Genomic DNA, 18,647 nt, shown 5'->3' with positions numbered 1-18,647 from the left:
GGGTTATTAACCTTCCTGACAAGACAGTAGAATGGTGTGAGATTACATCAGTAATTAGAATGATGTGCAGTTTAAAACTTATGAATTGTTTATTTCTATAATTTTTCTATTTAATAATTTTGGACCATGATTGGTCACAGGTAACTGAATACTCAGAAAGCAAAACTGCTGCAGATGAGGGATGGACTATACAAATCAGATATGAAGAAGGACACATTATATGTGACCTTATAAAAATTAGAAGAATTATGAAGAAATTGAACCATTTTATCCCAATAAATTAAATGACTTTAGTATATCAAAACTGTCTCAGTAAGGAATAGACTATGAAGGCATCACAAAACTACCTACAAAGAAAAGCCTAGGCCTATCTGATTTCACTGCTGGATTCTACTAAACATTTAAAGAAGAATTATTACTAAATCTTCACAAACTCTTCCAAAAAGCAGAACATGAAGGAACACCTCCCAACATTTTTTTAATATATATATATTTTTTAAGGTGTAGATGGACACAACATAATGCCTTTATTTTTATGTGGTGCTGAGGATCGAACCTGGGTCCCGTCTGTGCTAGGCGAGTGCTCTACTGCTGAGCCACAATTCCAGCCCCCTCCCAACTCATTTTATGAAGCTTGTATTACTTTGATACTATAGCCAGAGAAAGGCATTTCAAGAAAACTACAGACCAATATTACAAATATGAACATAAAAGTCCTTGTCAGAATACTAGCAAACTGAATTCAACAGCATATAAAAAAGGTTTATACATCATGACTAAGTGGAATTTATCCTAGAAATATGATTGATTTTAAATCAAAAAATCAATTAATGTAATAGTAAAACAAAAAAAAAATGCTGTCATCTCAGTAGACACTGGAAAAAGCATTTGATAAAATCCATCACCTTTTTCTGATAAAAACAGTCAACTAGAAATAAAAGGGAACTTCTCAAAAAGACTAAAGTCCGTCATTCCTATTGATGAAATACTGGTTGCTTTGCTTGTAATAATCTGGTATAAGACAAAGATATCTGTTCTCTCCACATCTATTTGATTTTGTACTGAGGTTTCTAGCCAGAGAAATTTAAGAAAAAGGAAGAAACAGTATCAAGGTCAGAAAGGAAGAAGTAAAGTTCTCTCTCTTTTTTTTTTTTTTTTTTTAAGAGAGAGTGAGAGAGGAGAGAGAGAGAGAATTTTTTTTTGATATTTATTTTTTAGTTCTCGGCGGACACAACATCTTTGTTGGTATGTGGTGCTGAGGATCGAACCCGGGCCGCACGCATGCCAGGCGAGCGCGCTACCGCTTGAGCCACATCCCCAGCCCCAAGTAAAGTTCTCTTACACATGACATGATCTTGTATATCCACTAAAAAGTTAGCACTCATATAGCAAAATTGTAGTCTATAAGACTAATATGTAAAAAATCAGTTGTGATCTATAGGCTTGCGATGTACAGTCTGAAAATGAAATAAAATTCCATTTATGATGGCATAAAAATAAAATATTTAGGAATGAATTTAACAAGTCTAAACTTGTAGAAAGAAATTAAAGATGATCAAAATAGAAAAGTATCCTATCTTAATGAGTTGGAATTTAACATGCCTAAAGTGCCAATATTCCCCAAATTGACAGATTCAGTGCAGTTCTATTAGAATCCCAGTTGGCTTCTGTATAGAAATGGAGAAACTGATTTCTCAAATTCATGTGGAATTTAGGAATTCTTAATACTGAAACAATCTTGAAAAAGAATTTCAGTAGGAAGAATCACTCTTTCTCATTTCAAAATTTAGTATCCGGCAGTAGTAATCAAGACGGTGGAATTGACAGGATAACACCGTGTGTGTGTGTGTGTGTGTGTGTGTGTGTGTGTGTGTGTGTGTGTGTGTTTTTGCTGAGGATTGAACCCAGGGCTTTGTGCATGTGAGGCAAGCACTCTCCAACTGAGCTACATCCCCAGCCCAGGATAACACATATTAACATATAGGTCAATGGCATAGAATTGAGTATTAAGAAGTTAAACCATGAAAAAATATATATATATAATGATGGTCAACTGGTTATCAACAAGAGTGTCATTATATTCTCTTTGAGCAGTTTTAACAAAATACCAGAGACCAGGTGACTCATAAGCAACAGAAATTTATTTCTTACACTCTGGAGGCCAAGAAATCCAAGATCAAGATGCTGGGAGATTCTGTATTTAGTGAGAGCGTGCTTCCTGATTCATAGATGGATGATATTTTCACATGGCAGAAGAGTCAAGCAAGCACCCTGGGATCTCTTTTACAAGGGCAATAATCCCTTTCAAGAGGGTTCTATCATCATGACCAAATCATACTGGCCCCACCTTCCAACACCATTACAACAGGAGTTAGGATTTCACATACAGTTGAATTTTGGAGGTATACAGATGTTCAGTCTATAGCAGTTGCCAAGACCATTCAATGAAGAAAGAACAGCTTCACCAAATACTGTTGGGAAACTGCGGAGCCACTTAAAAAAGAAGTTTGACTCTTATCTCTCACCATGTAGAAATCTAACTTGAAATGGATTACAGACTTATATGTAAAAAATAACATATAAAACTCTTAGAAGGCAACATAAGTAAGGTCCAGGATTTTTTTTTTTTTTTTTAAAGAGAGAGAGAATTTTAATATTTGTTTTTTAGTTTTTCGGCAGACACAACATCTTTGTTTGTATGTGGTGCTGAGGACCGAACCTGGGCCGCACGCATGCCAGGTGAGCGAGGTACCGCTTGAGCCACATCCCCAGCCCCTTGATTCTTAATATTATGACACTAAAAGCATGGACAAGAAAAGAAAAAGATTAATTTGGACTTCAAAATTAAAAGCTTTTGTGCTTGGAATGATACCATTAGGAAAGTGGAAAGATAACCTATATAATAGAAGAACATTTACAAATGACAGTTATCTGAAATGGATAAAGAATTCTTACAACTCAAAAGTAAAAATAAACCAATTAAAAAAGGGACAAAAGAATTTGAATAAATTTTATTTGGAGATATTACAGTTAGCAAATAATTAGTTTGAAAAGATGCTGTATTTCATTAAGTCTTCAGGGTATTGCATACCAACACCACAATGAAATATTGCTTCATATGCACTAGAATGGTTAGGTTAAAAATCTCAATAGCAAAGTGTTAACGAGGATGTAGGGAAATTGCAACCTTCATGCTGCTGATGGGAATTTAAAATGGTAAAGCCACTTTGGAGAAACAGTTGGATAGTTCCTCAGTTGATAAACATATTACATACTTCAGCATTTCCATTCTTATGTATATAGCATGAGAAATAAAAGTTTGCATATGGGAAAACTCATCTACAAGCATTTCTAGAAACATTTTTCATAATAGCCAAAAGGCAGAAATAGCTCAGATGTCCCTCAGTTGATCAATGATTAAATATAATTGGATATATACATAGAATGCAGTATTTTTGAGCCATAGAAAGGCCTGAAGTACTGATATATGCTACAGTGTAAATGAAAATAGTTTTGCCAGATATTGTTGGGAAACTGCATAGTCACTTAAAAAAGAAGTTTGACTCTTACCTCTCATCAGTTAATTGAAGGAAGCCAGTCATAAAATATTGCATATTATATGATTGTGATCACATGATATGTCCAAAATAGGAATGTTAGTTAAATGATACAGTGTTCTTTTTAAGGTGATGAAAGTACTCTGAAATTCACTCCAGCGATGGTTGCACACAGCTGTGAATACAGTAAAAAAACAAAAACAAAAATAAAAAACAAAAAAATGATGCATTATGTATTTTAATAAAACTTTTAAAAATAATCAAATCATTTCTGGTGTCTCTTTGGGGTGAGTTTAGGCATGTATATGTTTAAGACTGAGCTTGTGGAATAGCAAAGCTTATGATAGTTAACAGTAAGCTCAGCTGCTCTCTCTCCACACTTGTAGAAATCATGACCACCCCAGGAAAAGAGAACTTTCGCCTGAAAAGTTATAAGAACAAGTCTCTGAATCCTGATGAGATGCGCAGGAGGAGGGAGGAAGAAGGACTACAGTTACGCAAGCAGAAAAGAGAAGAGCAGGTAAGTTCTTGTTTATTTCTTATAAAGAACTTAATGTTCCATATTAAGAAGGAAATCTCACTCCCATTTTTATTTTAATGTTTAATAAAAGTTTCCCTTCCCCTTCTATAAAATCAACATATTTTGAGGATAGGGAAGAGAAGGTACTGAAAAATGGATAAAAAAGTGGGTCAATCTCTCTGTTTCCTATTTTCTCAGTATAACTACTATTTAATATTTTGGCCTATATTTTTTCATAAATTAATGTTTCCTTCTTAAGATTTTGTACATGGATTGTTTCTCAAATGACCAAAAAACATTGCTTCTTGTTATAAACTTTAATTTGAAAATTTATAAACATAATACAAAAATAAAGAGATAATGAAGCTTATAAACCCGTACCTGCTGCTGCCTTTTTTTGGGGGGGGGGGGTGATGCTGTGGTTGAACTCAGGGCCTTGTGCATGCCAGACAAGCACTCTACCAGTAGAGCTATATCCCCCCAAAATGTGGCATTTATACACAATGGAATATTACTCAGCACTAAAAAATAACAAGATCATGGCATTTGCAGGGAAATAGATGGCATTAGAGCAGATTATGCTAAGTGAAGTTAGCCAATCCCTAAAAAAACAAATGCTGAATGTCTTTTCTGATATAAGGGGGGTGACTCAAAATGGGATAGGGAGGAAGAACATGAGAAGAAGATTACCACTAAATAGGGAAGAGAGATGGGAGGGAAAAGGAGGGAGAAGGGGAATTGCACGGGAGATGGAAGGAGACCCTCATCGTTATACAGAATACATGTATGATGTTGTGAGGAAAAAAAAAATCTAATATGTCCCATTAGACTGGGTAGAGAGAAGTGATGGGAGGGGAGGGGAAGGGGGTTTAGGAAGGGCAGCAGAATAAAATAGACATTATGTATATCCGTGACTGTATGACCAATGTGATTCTGCAACCTGTACAATCAGAAAAATGAGAAATTATACCCCATTTGATTCAAATGCATGAAGTGTCAAGATCATTGTACTGTCATGTGTAGCTAATTAAAAAAAAAATAGAGCTATATCCCTAGCCACACCATACCTGCTTCCTATTTGTTTACCTTTATATTCCTTTAGTTTTAAAGTAAAATTTCAGGGAATGTATCTTTTTATTCCTGAATGATTTCTGTATTATTCATAAGAACATTTATGACATTGGGTTTTTAAATTTTTTTCCTTTTTTTAAATCATTTTTAACCTGAGAACATCTTATAAGAGCATTGGGACTTAGCCTCACTGTATCTTTAAAAGTGCTTCGGACTAGGCTGGGGTTGTGGCTCAAGTGATGGAGTGCTCGCCTAGCATGTGTAAGCACTGGGTTTGATCCTCAGCACCACATAAAAATAAAACATAAAGGTATTGTGTTCACCTACAAAACTCAACACACACACACAAATGCTTAGGACAAATGGTTCATCACTTTCTTTTTCTTTTAATATTTATTTTTTATTGGACACAATATCTTTATTTTTATGTGGTGCTGAGGATCAAATCCAGGGCCTCACGTGTGCTAGGCGAGCGCTCAACAGCTGAGCCATAACCCCAGCCCGGTCTATCACTTTCAACAGACATTTAAAGGCCTAAAGCTTAGGTGACTATTTTTTTTCTTTTGCTAAGAATAGACTTTTGAGTCTTGAAGGACCTTTTGACCCCCACATTATAAAAACTTCATAAAGGTGAAGGCATATAAATGAGTGAGAACCCCTCATACCTGAAAAATAAGATAATCTGTCATAAATATTTTGCAGTTACAGTGAAATACTCATGTGGTGCTGCGGATGGAATCCAGGGCCTCGCACATGCAAGGCAGGTGTTCTGCTGCTGAGCTGCCATCTCAGCCCCAACACATACTCTTGAGAAGCACGGCTCTAGATAATTTAGGTGAAATCGAAGAGTACATTACAGTCTCAGTTTTTTATTTGTTAGGGTTGTAGATGTTTGAATCAAGCACTTTATTGTTAGCATTATCATCATCATTATTGATAAGGGTATTTTGTAATATTATGAAAGACTTTATATTGAGTATAGTGAATAAAGTTATAAATTCTATCTTATCATCATTGACAGTAACTATTCATAAAAGGGTTTCTTTTGGATTCTTATTGCCTCTCTGCATCTGTCTGATTGATGGTGGATTTATTATCCTTTTGTTTGGATTAATTTAGTAGATTCTGTTTTTGTGGTAAAGTTCCTTTTCTTTGAAATAAAAAAACGTATTGTTATATACTTATATTCACCTATATAAATGTGAATGTATGCATATATGCAGGTGAACACAGGTACTGATCTGAATATAATCTCACACATAGGGATTGTCTTTAGTATAAAGCCATTTGAAGTTGTGGTAGTTGTACTCTATCATTAACACAGTGTTTTATTTTGTTTCTTCTTGGCAATTGCTAGTTCATACAATTAAACGCTTATAAAATTTACATTAAAAATAAAATTTTCATATTAATTGCCTGAAGGTAGATGCTCAAAGTACTTAGTATATCAGGTGGCAAGTATGACCTTCATACATCTGACTAAAACAATTTTTTATTGGAAGTTTACCATATTTATTGTATGAGATCAGAAATTGCAATAGGGCTTTTATTAGTTTCTGGAGACTGCTCTATAAAATTTTAATTTTGTCATTTCACATATACTAACTTGTATGGCCAGAACTAGTAAGAGTAAACAGGCTTCCCAATACCAAAACAGTACTTACTTCACGCCTAATTTCTAAAATAGTAAACATCAGGAAAACACAAATTCATTCAGGGACTGTTTATCTTTGCACAATTGCTTTGTCATCTATCTGAAAAAGTAACTGGCTTACACCAACTGAGCAGTTAGATTTGAGAGTAATATAGGAGTGGATGCTGCCAAATATACAAAAGATATCCAGCTTTTAGGGCTATCCCTTCAGTATATAAGAACTTAATATTTGTTATCCAGCAGCACTGTATAAATGATCTTTGTGCAATTGGCAATGACAGACCAAACTAAAGTTTATTTTTGGTAGAGCATTTTACTGTTTATTAATGCATTTCTAATTGAGCTCTTACTTTCTCTTTTTCTACAGTTCTAGGGATTGAACCACTGAACTATTATTTCTAGCCCCTTTTCATTTTATTTTATTTTTTTTAAAGATTTTATAGTTGTAGATGGACAGCATGCTTTTACTTGTTTAGCTTTTTATGTGATGTTAAGGATTGAACCCAATGTCTCACATATGCTAGGCAAGCGCTCTGCCACTGAGCTATAGCCTCAATCCCTCCTTTTTATTTTTTATTTTAAAACAGTGTCTTGCTAAGTTGCCCAGGCTGGTCTAAACTTGGCATTCCTCCTACCTCATTCAGCCTCCTGAGTAGCTGGGATTACAGCTATCATGCCCTGGTGGTAACTTGTAATTCTTCACATACAGAAAGAACACTTTGTGTTTACTAATAAAAGTTTTTGAGCTACTTAGACTTGCTGGCTCAGTGTCAGTGGGTAACACAAGTGTTGCTAAAAAGTTCATAAAAAAACAATGATGAAGAATGGAGGCTTTCTTGATATTAAGAGTTAGAAGAAATATCTTCTGGAATAACCAAGATGATAAACTCTGGATAGCCAGTATTTCCCATTAATTATTTGACAGACTAGGCAACCTGTTGTCTGTACATAAGTGTATGCAAATCATGATTTTTTTTCCAAAAAAAAAACCATTTTTACTTGGAATACTTTGTGTACCAAGTTGAAAAAGCCCAGTAATGCTAAAATACTTGGAAATACTTGAAATAATTTTTCTGCTTGCTTTCTCAAATAAGCCACTGTCAGCTCTCTTCAGTGTTCAATGTGTCTTCAACTGTTAAATTTCTAAATAATATGTGTATATTACTGTATAACTTTTTCAATTTGAAGTATTATCTATTGATGTTCTTTTGTGGTAGTTGAAGATTTAAGTTCTTATATAACTTTCAATTTTTCTATTCTCCTAGTACAGTAATATTTCATTATGTATGTGTTATTCACAGCTAAGTAGTACACTGTGGTTACATTTTCTTTTTTGTACTTTCTTTTTCTTGGAATATCCTCCCCCCACTCCTTTATTAAACTAGTTTGGCTTTCTTCAGATTTTTGGACTAAATTTTTTTTCAGTTCTGAGTCTTTCCAGAGCTTTGTGTGGTTTATGGACTTCTCAACAGTAATTCCTCCATAGACTTTTTAGGTTTGATCTCCCATTATAGTGACTCATGTCTTTTCTAAGCCTGCCTTTTATTGTCATAGATATGGTTAGGGGTTACACGTGTCTTCTGATTTCAATAAATAAGAGTAATTTATGGTTTTTGTCTTATGATTACAGGGTGGTGTTTCTGAGGGTAGGCAGATAGAAAGGACTGTTATTTTTAATTGTATAACTCATCCTGAAAGGCAGATTGTTTTATTTTTTGTTACTAGTGGTATGAAAATTATATTGATTTAGAAAAGAAAAGTTGTGTGATCTATTTTAATTCTTCTGTTGTAAATAATAGAGCTGTATGATCTATTTAATTGTATGTGAATAATATATTGTTGTGAATAATAGAGTGTACAGTTCTAGAATAGTGCACTGGATTAATTTTAGTAATTTTGAAGTATGGATGATAATAGTTAACTATAGAGTATTGTATGTATGTCAGGTAAACACTTTATGAATTAATTCTGTCAGCCAAACTTCAAGGTGAGTTATTGTTTCCTTTTTTAATGATATTTATGTGTAGATTGAGCTTGTGAGCCACAAATGAAAAATTTAGATTTTATTGGATGAAATTCAATCCAGGTGAATGTCTTTAGATAATCTCTGTGATCCTGGGAAATATATAATATTTTTATAAAAAATTGAAAAGGGAAGGATTCATTACTGACATTTGTCGTAGTTTTTGTTTTTTTTTTTTTTCTTTTAATCTCCCCTTGTGGTTGCAGCAGTTCAGTGGAAACGACCTTGGTCATAAAGAATAATACTGTTTGTCACGTGAAGGAACCTTTGAAATCATCTACACCAGTAATGTCCAAATTGTGTTCTGTGGAACTTTCTCTCTCTCTCTCTCTCTCTCTCTCTCTCTCTCTCTCTCTCTCTTTCGTTGTAGATGGACACAATACCTTTATTTTATTTGTTTATATTTTTTTGTGTGGTGCCAGGGATGGAACCCAGTGCCTCATGCATACTAGGCAAGCGCTGTACCACTGAGCCACAACTCCAGCCCTTCTGTGGAACTTTTGAGATTCTGAATGTGTCTCCTCCTAGTTTTGTTTTCTCTGAGAAATTTGAAAGCTAGTATGGTAGCCACTACCCACAGGTGGCTATTGAGCATTTAATATGTGGCTTATTCAGATTGAGATGTCATGTAAATAAAAAAATTACACTTGAGTTTTGAAGATACAGTAGGAAGAAAGAATATGAAGTATCTTTTCTTTTTTTTTTTTAAAAGAGAGCGAGAGAAAGAGAATTTTTAAATATTTATGTTTTGGTTTTCGGCGGACACAACATCGTTATTTGTATGTGGTGCTGAGGATCAAACCCAGCGCCGCGCATGCCAGGCAAGCACACTACCGCTTGAGCCACATCCCCAGTCCATGAAGTATCTTTTTCAAATTGACAACATATTGAAACCATATTCTGGGCATGTGAATTAAATATTATCAAAATTTTTTTAATGTGGCAACAAGAAAATTTTTAAAATTTCATTATATTTCTATTAACAGATGTAGATCATCTGCTGTATAACAAAACTCTGGAGTTTGAGTGATTTGCCTAAGATTATATAGTAGATTAGTGGAACCAAAAGCCTCTTGCATCTGGATTAATGCTCTTTCCACAGGATTATGTAGCATTAGGTTGATCTAATGAAAGTTATTTGGTGACTCCTTGTGGCACAAATCTTGTGTTCATTTTGCAGGGAAGTATTAGAAAGAAAGCATATTTAATATTGATGGTCAAAACAATGTTTGGAGTACTTAGCTCACTCCTTATTAGTACTGACTATTAAGTGAAATCAGTCGTACCTTTTGGAGACTAGTAATACATCTCTGATTCTGTATGACCCCAATTCACTTACAGAATTATTTTATTATAATGGTTTTTACATTTACTCATGATGCTGGGAACTTTTCACTCGAACAGTTGCATAACTTGCATTTTCCCCCAGCATTCTATTGCTTCATGAATTGTTTTTTCAAATTGAATATGCCATACACTTCTTTCTTCTTTTGTGCTTGTTTTGTTTTGTGATGTTAGGGATTGAACCCAGGGCTTCTCAACGGTAGGCAAGCATTCTGCCAGTGAGTTACATCCCCAACCCCTTAACCTCATTCTTAACTTTCATCAAACTAGTTTTTTAGGAACTTTATATATGTATGTATGTATGTATGTGGTGCTGAGCCTCAAACCCAGAGCCTTGCACGTGTTAGGCGAGTGTTCTACTGCCGAGCCACAATCTCAGCCCCCATGAAAACCAGTTTTTGTTCGTGCTTCTTTTAGGTAATAGAAGTAACTGCATATTGGTCAGCTTTTTTCATTGTTCTTCCTGCTGTTTTGAAACTGCTACTAGAGTTTCTATCATTGCATTAGTATCATTTAAGATATCTTGAAAGTAATTGTGTTTTAAAAACAAAACATTTTATTGTATTTTCTGTAATAGACTTTTCCTCCAGTAGTTTTGAATGCTGTTGACTTAGCTTTGCTGTTCCAAGTCAGTTATCAGACCAGCAATTGTATTTTTCATGACCAGTTGTAATATTATACTAAAGACACTGTCTAAATATTTATAATGTCAGTAGATAAAATTTTTAGTGATTAAATATGATTTTGGGATCATGTGTTTTATTTATGTATTATATATATAATATATATATAATATATATATATATAATATTAGTTGTAGATGGGTACAATAGCTTTATTTTATTTTTATGTGGTACTGAGGATTGAACCCAGTGCCTCACATGTGCTTGTTGAGTGCTCTACCACTGAGCTACCATCCTAGTCCTGGAATTGTGTACTTTAAATAATCGTAAACTAAATAAAAATGAGGGGAGAAATTCATATAAACAATAAAAAAAAGTAAGGAAACAATTTATCTTTTTTTATTTTTTAAATTTTTTTGGTAGTTTAGATGGACAGAATGCCTTTATTTTATTTGTTTATTTTTATGTGGTGCTGAGGATCGAACCCAGTGCCTTAGGCATGCTAGGCAAGTGCACTGCCACTGAGTACATCTTTTTTTTTTCCCCTAAATCCTCGCCAACACTTAATTGGTATTTGTATTCTTGATTTTAATATGACAGCAGAATGCATTTTGATTAATTGTACACAATTGCAGCACAACTTTTCATTTGTCTGTACACGATGTAGTGTCGCACCATATGTGTAGTCATACATACACCTAGGGTAATAATGTTCATCTCTTTCCACCATTGTTCCTGCCCCCATGACCTTCTCCTCCCTTCCCCCTTCCTCTCTCCCCTTTGCCCAATCAAAGTTCCTCCAATTTTCCCATGACATCCCCCTCCCCATTATAGGTCAGCATCCACTTATCAGAGAGAACATTTGGCCTTTGGTTTTTTGTGTTTGGCTTACTTCGCTTAGCCTGATATTCTCCAGCTCCATCCATTTATCTGTAAATGCCATAATTTTATTCTCTTTTAACACTGAGTAATATTCCATTGTGTGTGTGTATAGAATATACATACATATATACATATACACACACACACACACACACACACACATATATATATATATATATATATATATATATCACAGTTTCTTTATTCATTCATCTATTGAAGGGCATGTAGGTTGCTTCCACAGTTTAGCTATTGTAAATTGAGCTGCCTCAAACATTGATGTGGCTGCATTACTATAGTATGCTGATTTTAAGTCCTTTGGATATAGACCAAGGAGTGGGATAGTTGGGTCAAATGGTGGTTCCATTCCAAGGTTTCTAAGGAATCTTCATACTGCTTTCTAGAGTGGTTACACCAATTTGCAGTCCCACCAGCAATGTATGAGTGTGCCTTTCCCCCACATCCTCGCCAACACTTATTGGTATTTGTATTCTTGATAACTGCCATTCTGACTGGCATGAGATGAAATCTCAGAGTAGTTTGGTTTGTATTTCTCTAATTACTAAAGATGTTAAACCTTTTTTTTTATATATTCATTGATTGTGTATCTTTTTCTGAGAAGTGTCATTTCAGCTCCTTAGCCCATTTATTGATTGGGTTGTTGAAACAAATGATCTTAACTAAATGTCATGCTTGTGGCAAAGCCACTTAGAGAGTTGTGTTTTTTTTTTTTTTTTTTTTTTCTGTACCATGGATTGAGCCTAGGAGTGCTGACCATTGGGTGACACCCCCAGTCCTTTTTCTTTTTTATTTTGAGACAGAGACTCTTTCAGTTGTGGAAGCTGGGTTTGAACTTAGGATCCTCCTACTTCAGCCTCCCAGATTGCTGGGATTACAGGCATGTACCACTATGTCTGGCCAGAGAAGCATTTTCAAATATGTTTTTAAACTCTATGAATTTGATTTAACTATCTGTATTGATGTATATCCTAAGAACCAAAGTAATTGTAAACAAATCTTCAAAATTGCTTTTAGCCATCATAAAATTGACAATTATCATGAAACTGTATATATGTATGTATGTATAAACTATGTTTGTGTATGTATAATTTATATGTAAATCAAAGAGGTTAACTAGATATGAATTGGTAATAACACTAGAAAGTCATTTTTTTTTAAGAAAACACCAGCTCTGTCCTGAAAGAGCCTAGAAATAGTGAATTACATTTAGTAGGGAGCATTCCAGCAATCCTAAGACTTAGTATTCAGAAATAGTTAGTATTTCCCAAAAGAACCAGACTCTTTGAAAAAAAAAATAACTTATTTCTAATCAAAAATAGGGAATACTCAAGATGAACTGTAATTTTTATATAACATAAAGAAGTTATCTGAGATTACTGAAATTATATCAAAAGAGTCAGGAGTTAACTTGAACAGGCTTCTTAGGCCAAAAAAAGGGGGGGGGGTATTTTGAGTATCGGAAAGGATACTATAAGGACTTCTGCTTTTGGCTAAAATGGGTAAGCAGAGCTTCCATTTACCTTCTTACCTCAAGTAACAAAGAATCAACAGTTAAAATACATGAAACAACAGTTCTATAGCCTATGTATGTTGAGATAGAGTTTAGAATATGAGAAGTCCAAGGCATGGGACGGAGTGTCAGAAAAGAAGACTTGTATATAGAAGCTTGGAGATCTTCAAGGTGTTTCCTCAAGTATTCAGTAGAGTATACTGGTCAGCATGTGTGACTGAGAAAACTACCCAAGGTTAAAGAAAATGCTGTTGGAAAGGATATAGTGCCCGGTGCTTATATTGGGCTGGGAATAGTTCCTGGTCCCACCAGCCACTCTAGGAAAACTCTTTACTTCATGGAGAATTAAGTATTTACGAAAGTCTTGATTTCATTAGTGGAAATTAGCTCTAGACTTAGCACTACTCACACCTACATAACAAATCATAGAAACAAGGTCCAAAAGCATCAAAACGTTTTAATATAACTTAGCTGCCTGCCAGAATAGAGATCAAGAGTATTTATATGAATACAAAGTATTTAACAAGGTAAAATTGGTAAGTCTAGCATCCAAGATAGCCAAGTATACAAATAAGCAGGAAAATATACCTGTAATGAGGAGAGATCACTTGAAACTGACAGATGGTAGACTTAGCAGAGAATGACATTAAGGTTATCATAACTGTATTTCCTATGTTGAAAGAGTTAAGAGACATGGAAATATTTTAAAAGACAATAATTAAACTTGTGGAGATGAAAACTGTGAGTCTGAGATAAAAATTATACAAATGGGATTGGTGACAAATTAGAAATTGCAGAAGAAATTGGTGAACTTCAAGGCATAGGAATAGAAATTATCTAAAATGAAAAAAAGGTAAAAAGAACAACCACTCCTTTGTACAAACATGCAAGGGGGGAAAAAGACTGTAATTGAGTTATGGGACAATTTCAAGAAAATTTATGAATAATTGGGGAGTTTCCAAAGGCAAAGAGGATAGAAGAGGAAAAAAATATTTGAAGAAATAACATCTTGGGGCTGGGGTTGTGGCTCAGTGGTAGAGTGCTTGCCCCTGGGTTTGATACTCAGCACCACATAAAAGTAAATAAATGAAATAAAGATATTTTGTCCAACTACAACTAAAAAATAAGCATTTTTTTAAAAGAAATAACATCTTAAAACTTTTCATAACTAATGAAAACTGTAAATTCACTGATTAAAGAAATGTAAATAATCACAAGAAACACGATTAAAACCACATATAACTAAACTACTCAAAACCAATCCTAAAGAGTCTTAAAAACATAGCTGGGCATGGTGATACATGCCTGTAATTCCAGTGGCTCAAGAGGCTGAGGCGGGAAGATAACAATTTCAAGGCCAGCCTCAGCAATTTAGCAAGGTCCTAAGCAACTTAGTGTGGTATCCTGTCTCAGAATAAAAAGGGTTGGAGATGTGACTCAGTGGTAACATGCCCTGGGTTAAATCCCCAGTGGTCCCCCCCCCAAAAAAAAAAAACCCCACAAAAACACATAAAGAGCACCAAAAACATACATTAAAGAAAGGACAGTTTTTTCAACAAATGGTGCTGGAAAAACTGGATATCCAAATGTAGAAAAATGGAATTAGACTTTCTCTCATCATGTACAAAAGTCAAAAATCAAAATCCGTCAAAGACCCAAATGCAAAACCCAAAATTATGAAACTACTGGAAGAAAACAGGAGAAACTCTTGGGAAAACTACTTGTTTTTATTCTCATGCAACAAGAATTTGGGGCTTCTAAGATCTCATAAGTTGTAGTGATTTCTCATCACTGACAAGCATTCAGTTCTGCAACTCTAGCTGGGTATCTTGGAATTCGAATTGGATTCTGACACTGTCCACCTGGAGATAGTGTAGGATCCCACAGGTTGAAGGCTCATCTCTAAGACTTGCTTGTTCCCCTCTCTACTTTAGATGCTAAGTTGTTTAACTAGTGCTTCAACTTCCAGTTATAAATCGGGGTTTCCACACTTCCTTCCTTGGGTTTAATTTATTTGCTGGAGCAGCTCAAAGATCTCAGGAAAACCTATGCTGGTTTATTATAAAGAATATTTATGAAGAAATGCATGGGACAAATAAACCAGTATGGGAGAAAGGGTACAGAACTTTTTGTTTCCTCTTCAGGCACCTCCATGTATTCAACTAGCTGGGAGCTCCCTAAATCCTATTCCTTTTGGGTTTCTTTGCAAATCCAATGCTGATAAAGTGAGTTCAATAACCCAGGCTTGTGTGTTTTAAATTCTCAGCCTCTCTGTGTAGCATTCTTCCATGGTATGGGGCAGGAAGCCTCTGGAATGAGGATTCTGTGACCTACTATCAGAGAAGGGTAGTAGAGAATTTATGGACAGCTCCAAGACAGAAAGGGGAAGGAGAGATTAACCTTCCTGTGACCCTTCTTGAGGAAGAAAAAATCTGGTTTCTGTGGGCTGCCTCAATGAGGAAGTTATGAGTCAGAAACCATAGAGTTGAACCAAAATATATATATTATACATTGGTAAAAAATAAGTATGTAAAAGATGCTCCATATCACAAATCGTCAGGGAAATACAAATCAAAACCATGAGGTATCATCTTATTCCAGTTAGAATAGCTATACTGAAAAAGACAAAAAGTAATATGTTGGGTGGGGGATATAGCTGAGTTGGTAGAGTGCTTGCCTCAAATGCACAAGGCCCTGGGTTCAAACACCAGCACCACACATATGCAAAAAAATAAAAAATATTAAAAAGTAATGTTTACAAGGATGCAGAGAAAGGGGAATTTTTGTACACTTTGTACACTGTTGGTGTGAATGTAAATTAATATAGCCATTATGGAAAATGCTATGGAGGTTCAAAAAACTTAAACTATACCATATGATTCATTTGTCCCACTACTAAGTATATAGCTGAAGGAAATGAAATAATTATATCAAAGAGACACTTGCACTTCCATGTTTATTAGAGGATTATTTACAGTTGCCAAGATACAGAGTCAGTTGAATTGTCCACTGACAATTGAATGGGTAAAGTGGCATATGTACACAATGGAACATTATTTAGCCATAAAAAGGAATGAAATTATATAATTTGCTGCAGCATTTTATATTGAGTGAAATAAACCAGACCCAGACAAATACTATTTTCTCTTGCTCATAGGTGAAAGCTAAAAGTTGATTTTATAGAAGTGGAGAGTAAATTAGTGGCCATTAGAAATAAAGAGGGTAGGGAGATAAGAGATAAAGATTGGCTAATGGGTACCAAAATACAATGACATGGAAAAGAATTAAGTTCTAATGTTTTATAGCATAGGAGGGTGACTATAGTTCATGAGAATTTATTATATATTTTGTAAAAAACTGGAAGAGAGTTTCCCAACACAAAGAAATGATAAGTGTTTAAGGAGATAGAAATTCATATTGTTCTGATTTGACCACTCAAAATTGAATATATGGGTCAAGTGATCAACACTATATATAACAAATATGTATCATTATTATATTTGATGAAGAAAATACACAAAAACAGGCCTATTTCCATATAAGAGGGCAAATAATAATGGTGACATCAAATTTGTTACTGAAAAACCAATAGGAGCCAGATTTTGGTGGAGAAATATCTTTAACAAAAGAAATTGTCAACTTAGAATATACCTGGCAAAAATATTTTTCAGAGATGATTGTGTAATGTAGGCGTGTTCAGAAATATAAAAATTGAAAGAATTTACAATTAGACCCACACTACAGGCAATGTCAAAGGCATCCTTTGGACAGAAGTAGAATAATAGCCACCATTACACTGAAGTAAATGCTAGACATCATATGTATCTCTAAAGGATAAAGACTTTTTAATTTAAACCAGAATAGTGTTATACCTTAAAAATAAACAGTTCCTTAATAACAAAATGTCTAATCAACGTTCAGATTTCCTACATTGTCTCATGATCTTTTTTATAATTTTTGAGAACAGAATCTAAACAGTTTTTGTCTTGCCTTTGGTGACATATTTTTAAGAGAGAGGAGAGAGAGAGAGAGAGAGAGAGAGAGAGAGAATTTTTGATATTTATTTTTTAGTTTTTGGCAGACACAATATCTTTGTTTGTATGTGGTGCTGAGGATCGAACTCGGGGCCGCACGCATGCCAGGCGAGTGCGCTACCTCTTGAGCCACATCCCCAGCCCATATTTCTTAAACTCTCCTCTAAAAAGTCTTTATTTATGGTTAACATCCTACATAATATGAAATTTACCCTCTTACCATTTTAAATGGACAGTTTGGTAGAATTAATCATGTTGACATTGTTGTGTAACAGATATCTAGAACTTTTTCATCTTGAAGCTATTACAGGGCTAGGGCCTTCTGGGAAATTGAGGCAGTGAGAGGACAAGCCCTTAAAATCCCGGTTCTTATGCTCAAGTCAGAAAGATTTCAGACGTGTTGCTTGGAGTAACAGGCATGAATTTATTAAAAGAGATGGAAAAGCAGAAAGGGGGCCACTCCCAAGGAAGAGAGTCATTCTTCTCAGAGAAGGACAGCATGCCTCTCCTTGACTGTAGTTTTATTGGGGTCCCAAGGAAGTTTCCAGAGTCCTACCCAGGTCCACCTCTTGACTTTTGAGTGACAATAGAATGACATGAGACTTTCAAGTCCCCACTGCTTTGACCACTCTAGATCACTTTGGCCCACATTGACATTCTAATTGGGACCCTACAGGTTCCAGTGTTCTTATGGTTGGGAGGAATTAATCCTTCTCTTCTTGAATTCTGGAATCTGGTCTCTGTAAGGGTTAAAAAAAACCCACTTCAGGATAACTTATGTTCCTCTTCTTGAAATTATTTTGGGCCTCCATATTTCTCCTGCAGATAATGGTAATTTGCTGAGGAATGTAACATATCCTGTCCACTTAAGCCAGGCAGGGATGTGGGCGCTACATTGCTTTTCAAAGGTAAAAGCAGGTGGGGTTAGCACAGTGGTCCCATTTTTTTTAGAATTACTCCTTTAATCTCATATTCCCACCAATCATGTCTTCGTCCCCTATAAAAGCTATAGAACATTAAAGAACTATTCCTAATTTCTTCTTCCCCAAGACCCCTGACAACCACTGTTCTACTTTCTGTTTCCATGTTTGATTATATGACAGTTCTGTTTTGATTTTTTTTTCCTAGCAATTTCTTTACTGTTTTCTGTAGGAATTGCACATTTTATGTTACATCCAGCAGTGTGTGAGGTGTTCCATTTTTTTCACATACTTGTCAACACTTGTTTTCTGTTTTTTGATAGGGGCCATTCTAATGATTTCTCACCTTTTTTTTTTTTTTTGTATCGAGAAGTAATGTTGACCAATTTTTCATATCCTTAAGGTCATTTGTGTATCTTTGGAGAAATGCCTATTCAGCTCTTATTTTAAAATTGGGTGTTGAATTGTAGGTTTGTTATATATTTTGG

At 34.8% G+C, this 18,647-nt stretch overlaps 1 protein-coding gene across 1 annotated transcript in view; it reads left to right on the top strand.

Moving 5' to 3' along the window:
- The window catches only part of KPNA1 (karyopherin subunit alpha 1), a 62,335-nt gene that overhangs the window by 9,793 nt on the left and 33,895 nt on the right, over window positions 1-18,647 (top strand). Inside the window, exon 2 of the mRNA XM_081301165.1 lies at window positions 3,944-4,077. Within this exon, the coding sequence (XP_081157291.1) occupies window positions 3,949-4,077 (129 nt within the window). The 5' untranslated portion in view covers window positions 3,944-3,948. The remainder of the gene's footprint in view (window positions 1-3,943; window positions 4,078-18,647) is intronic.

Source organism: Spermophilus citellus, assembly GCF_964194105.1.
Source record: "Spermophilus citellus genome assembly, chromosome: 7".
NCBI classification, from domain to species: Eukaryota; Metazoa; Chordata; class Mammalia; order Rodentia; family Sciuridae; genus Spermophilus; species Spermophilus citellus.
Note: the sequence above shows the minus strand (reverse complement) of the source record. Positions and strands in the feature narration are given on the sequence as shown.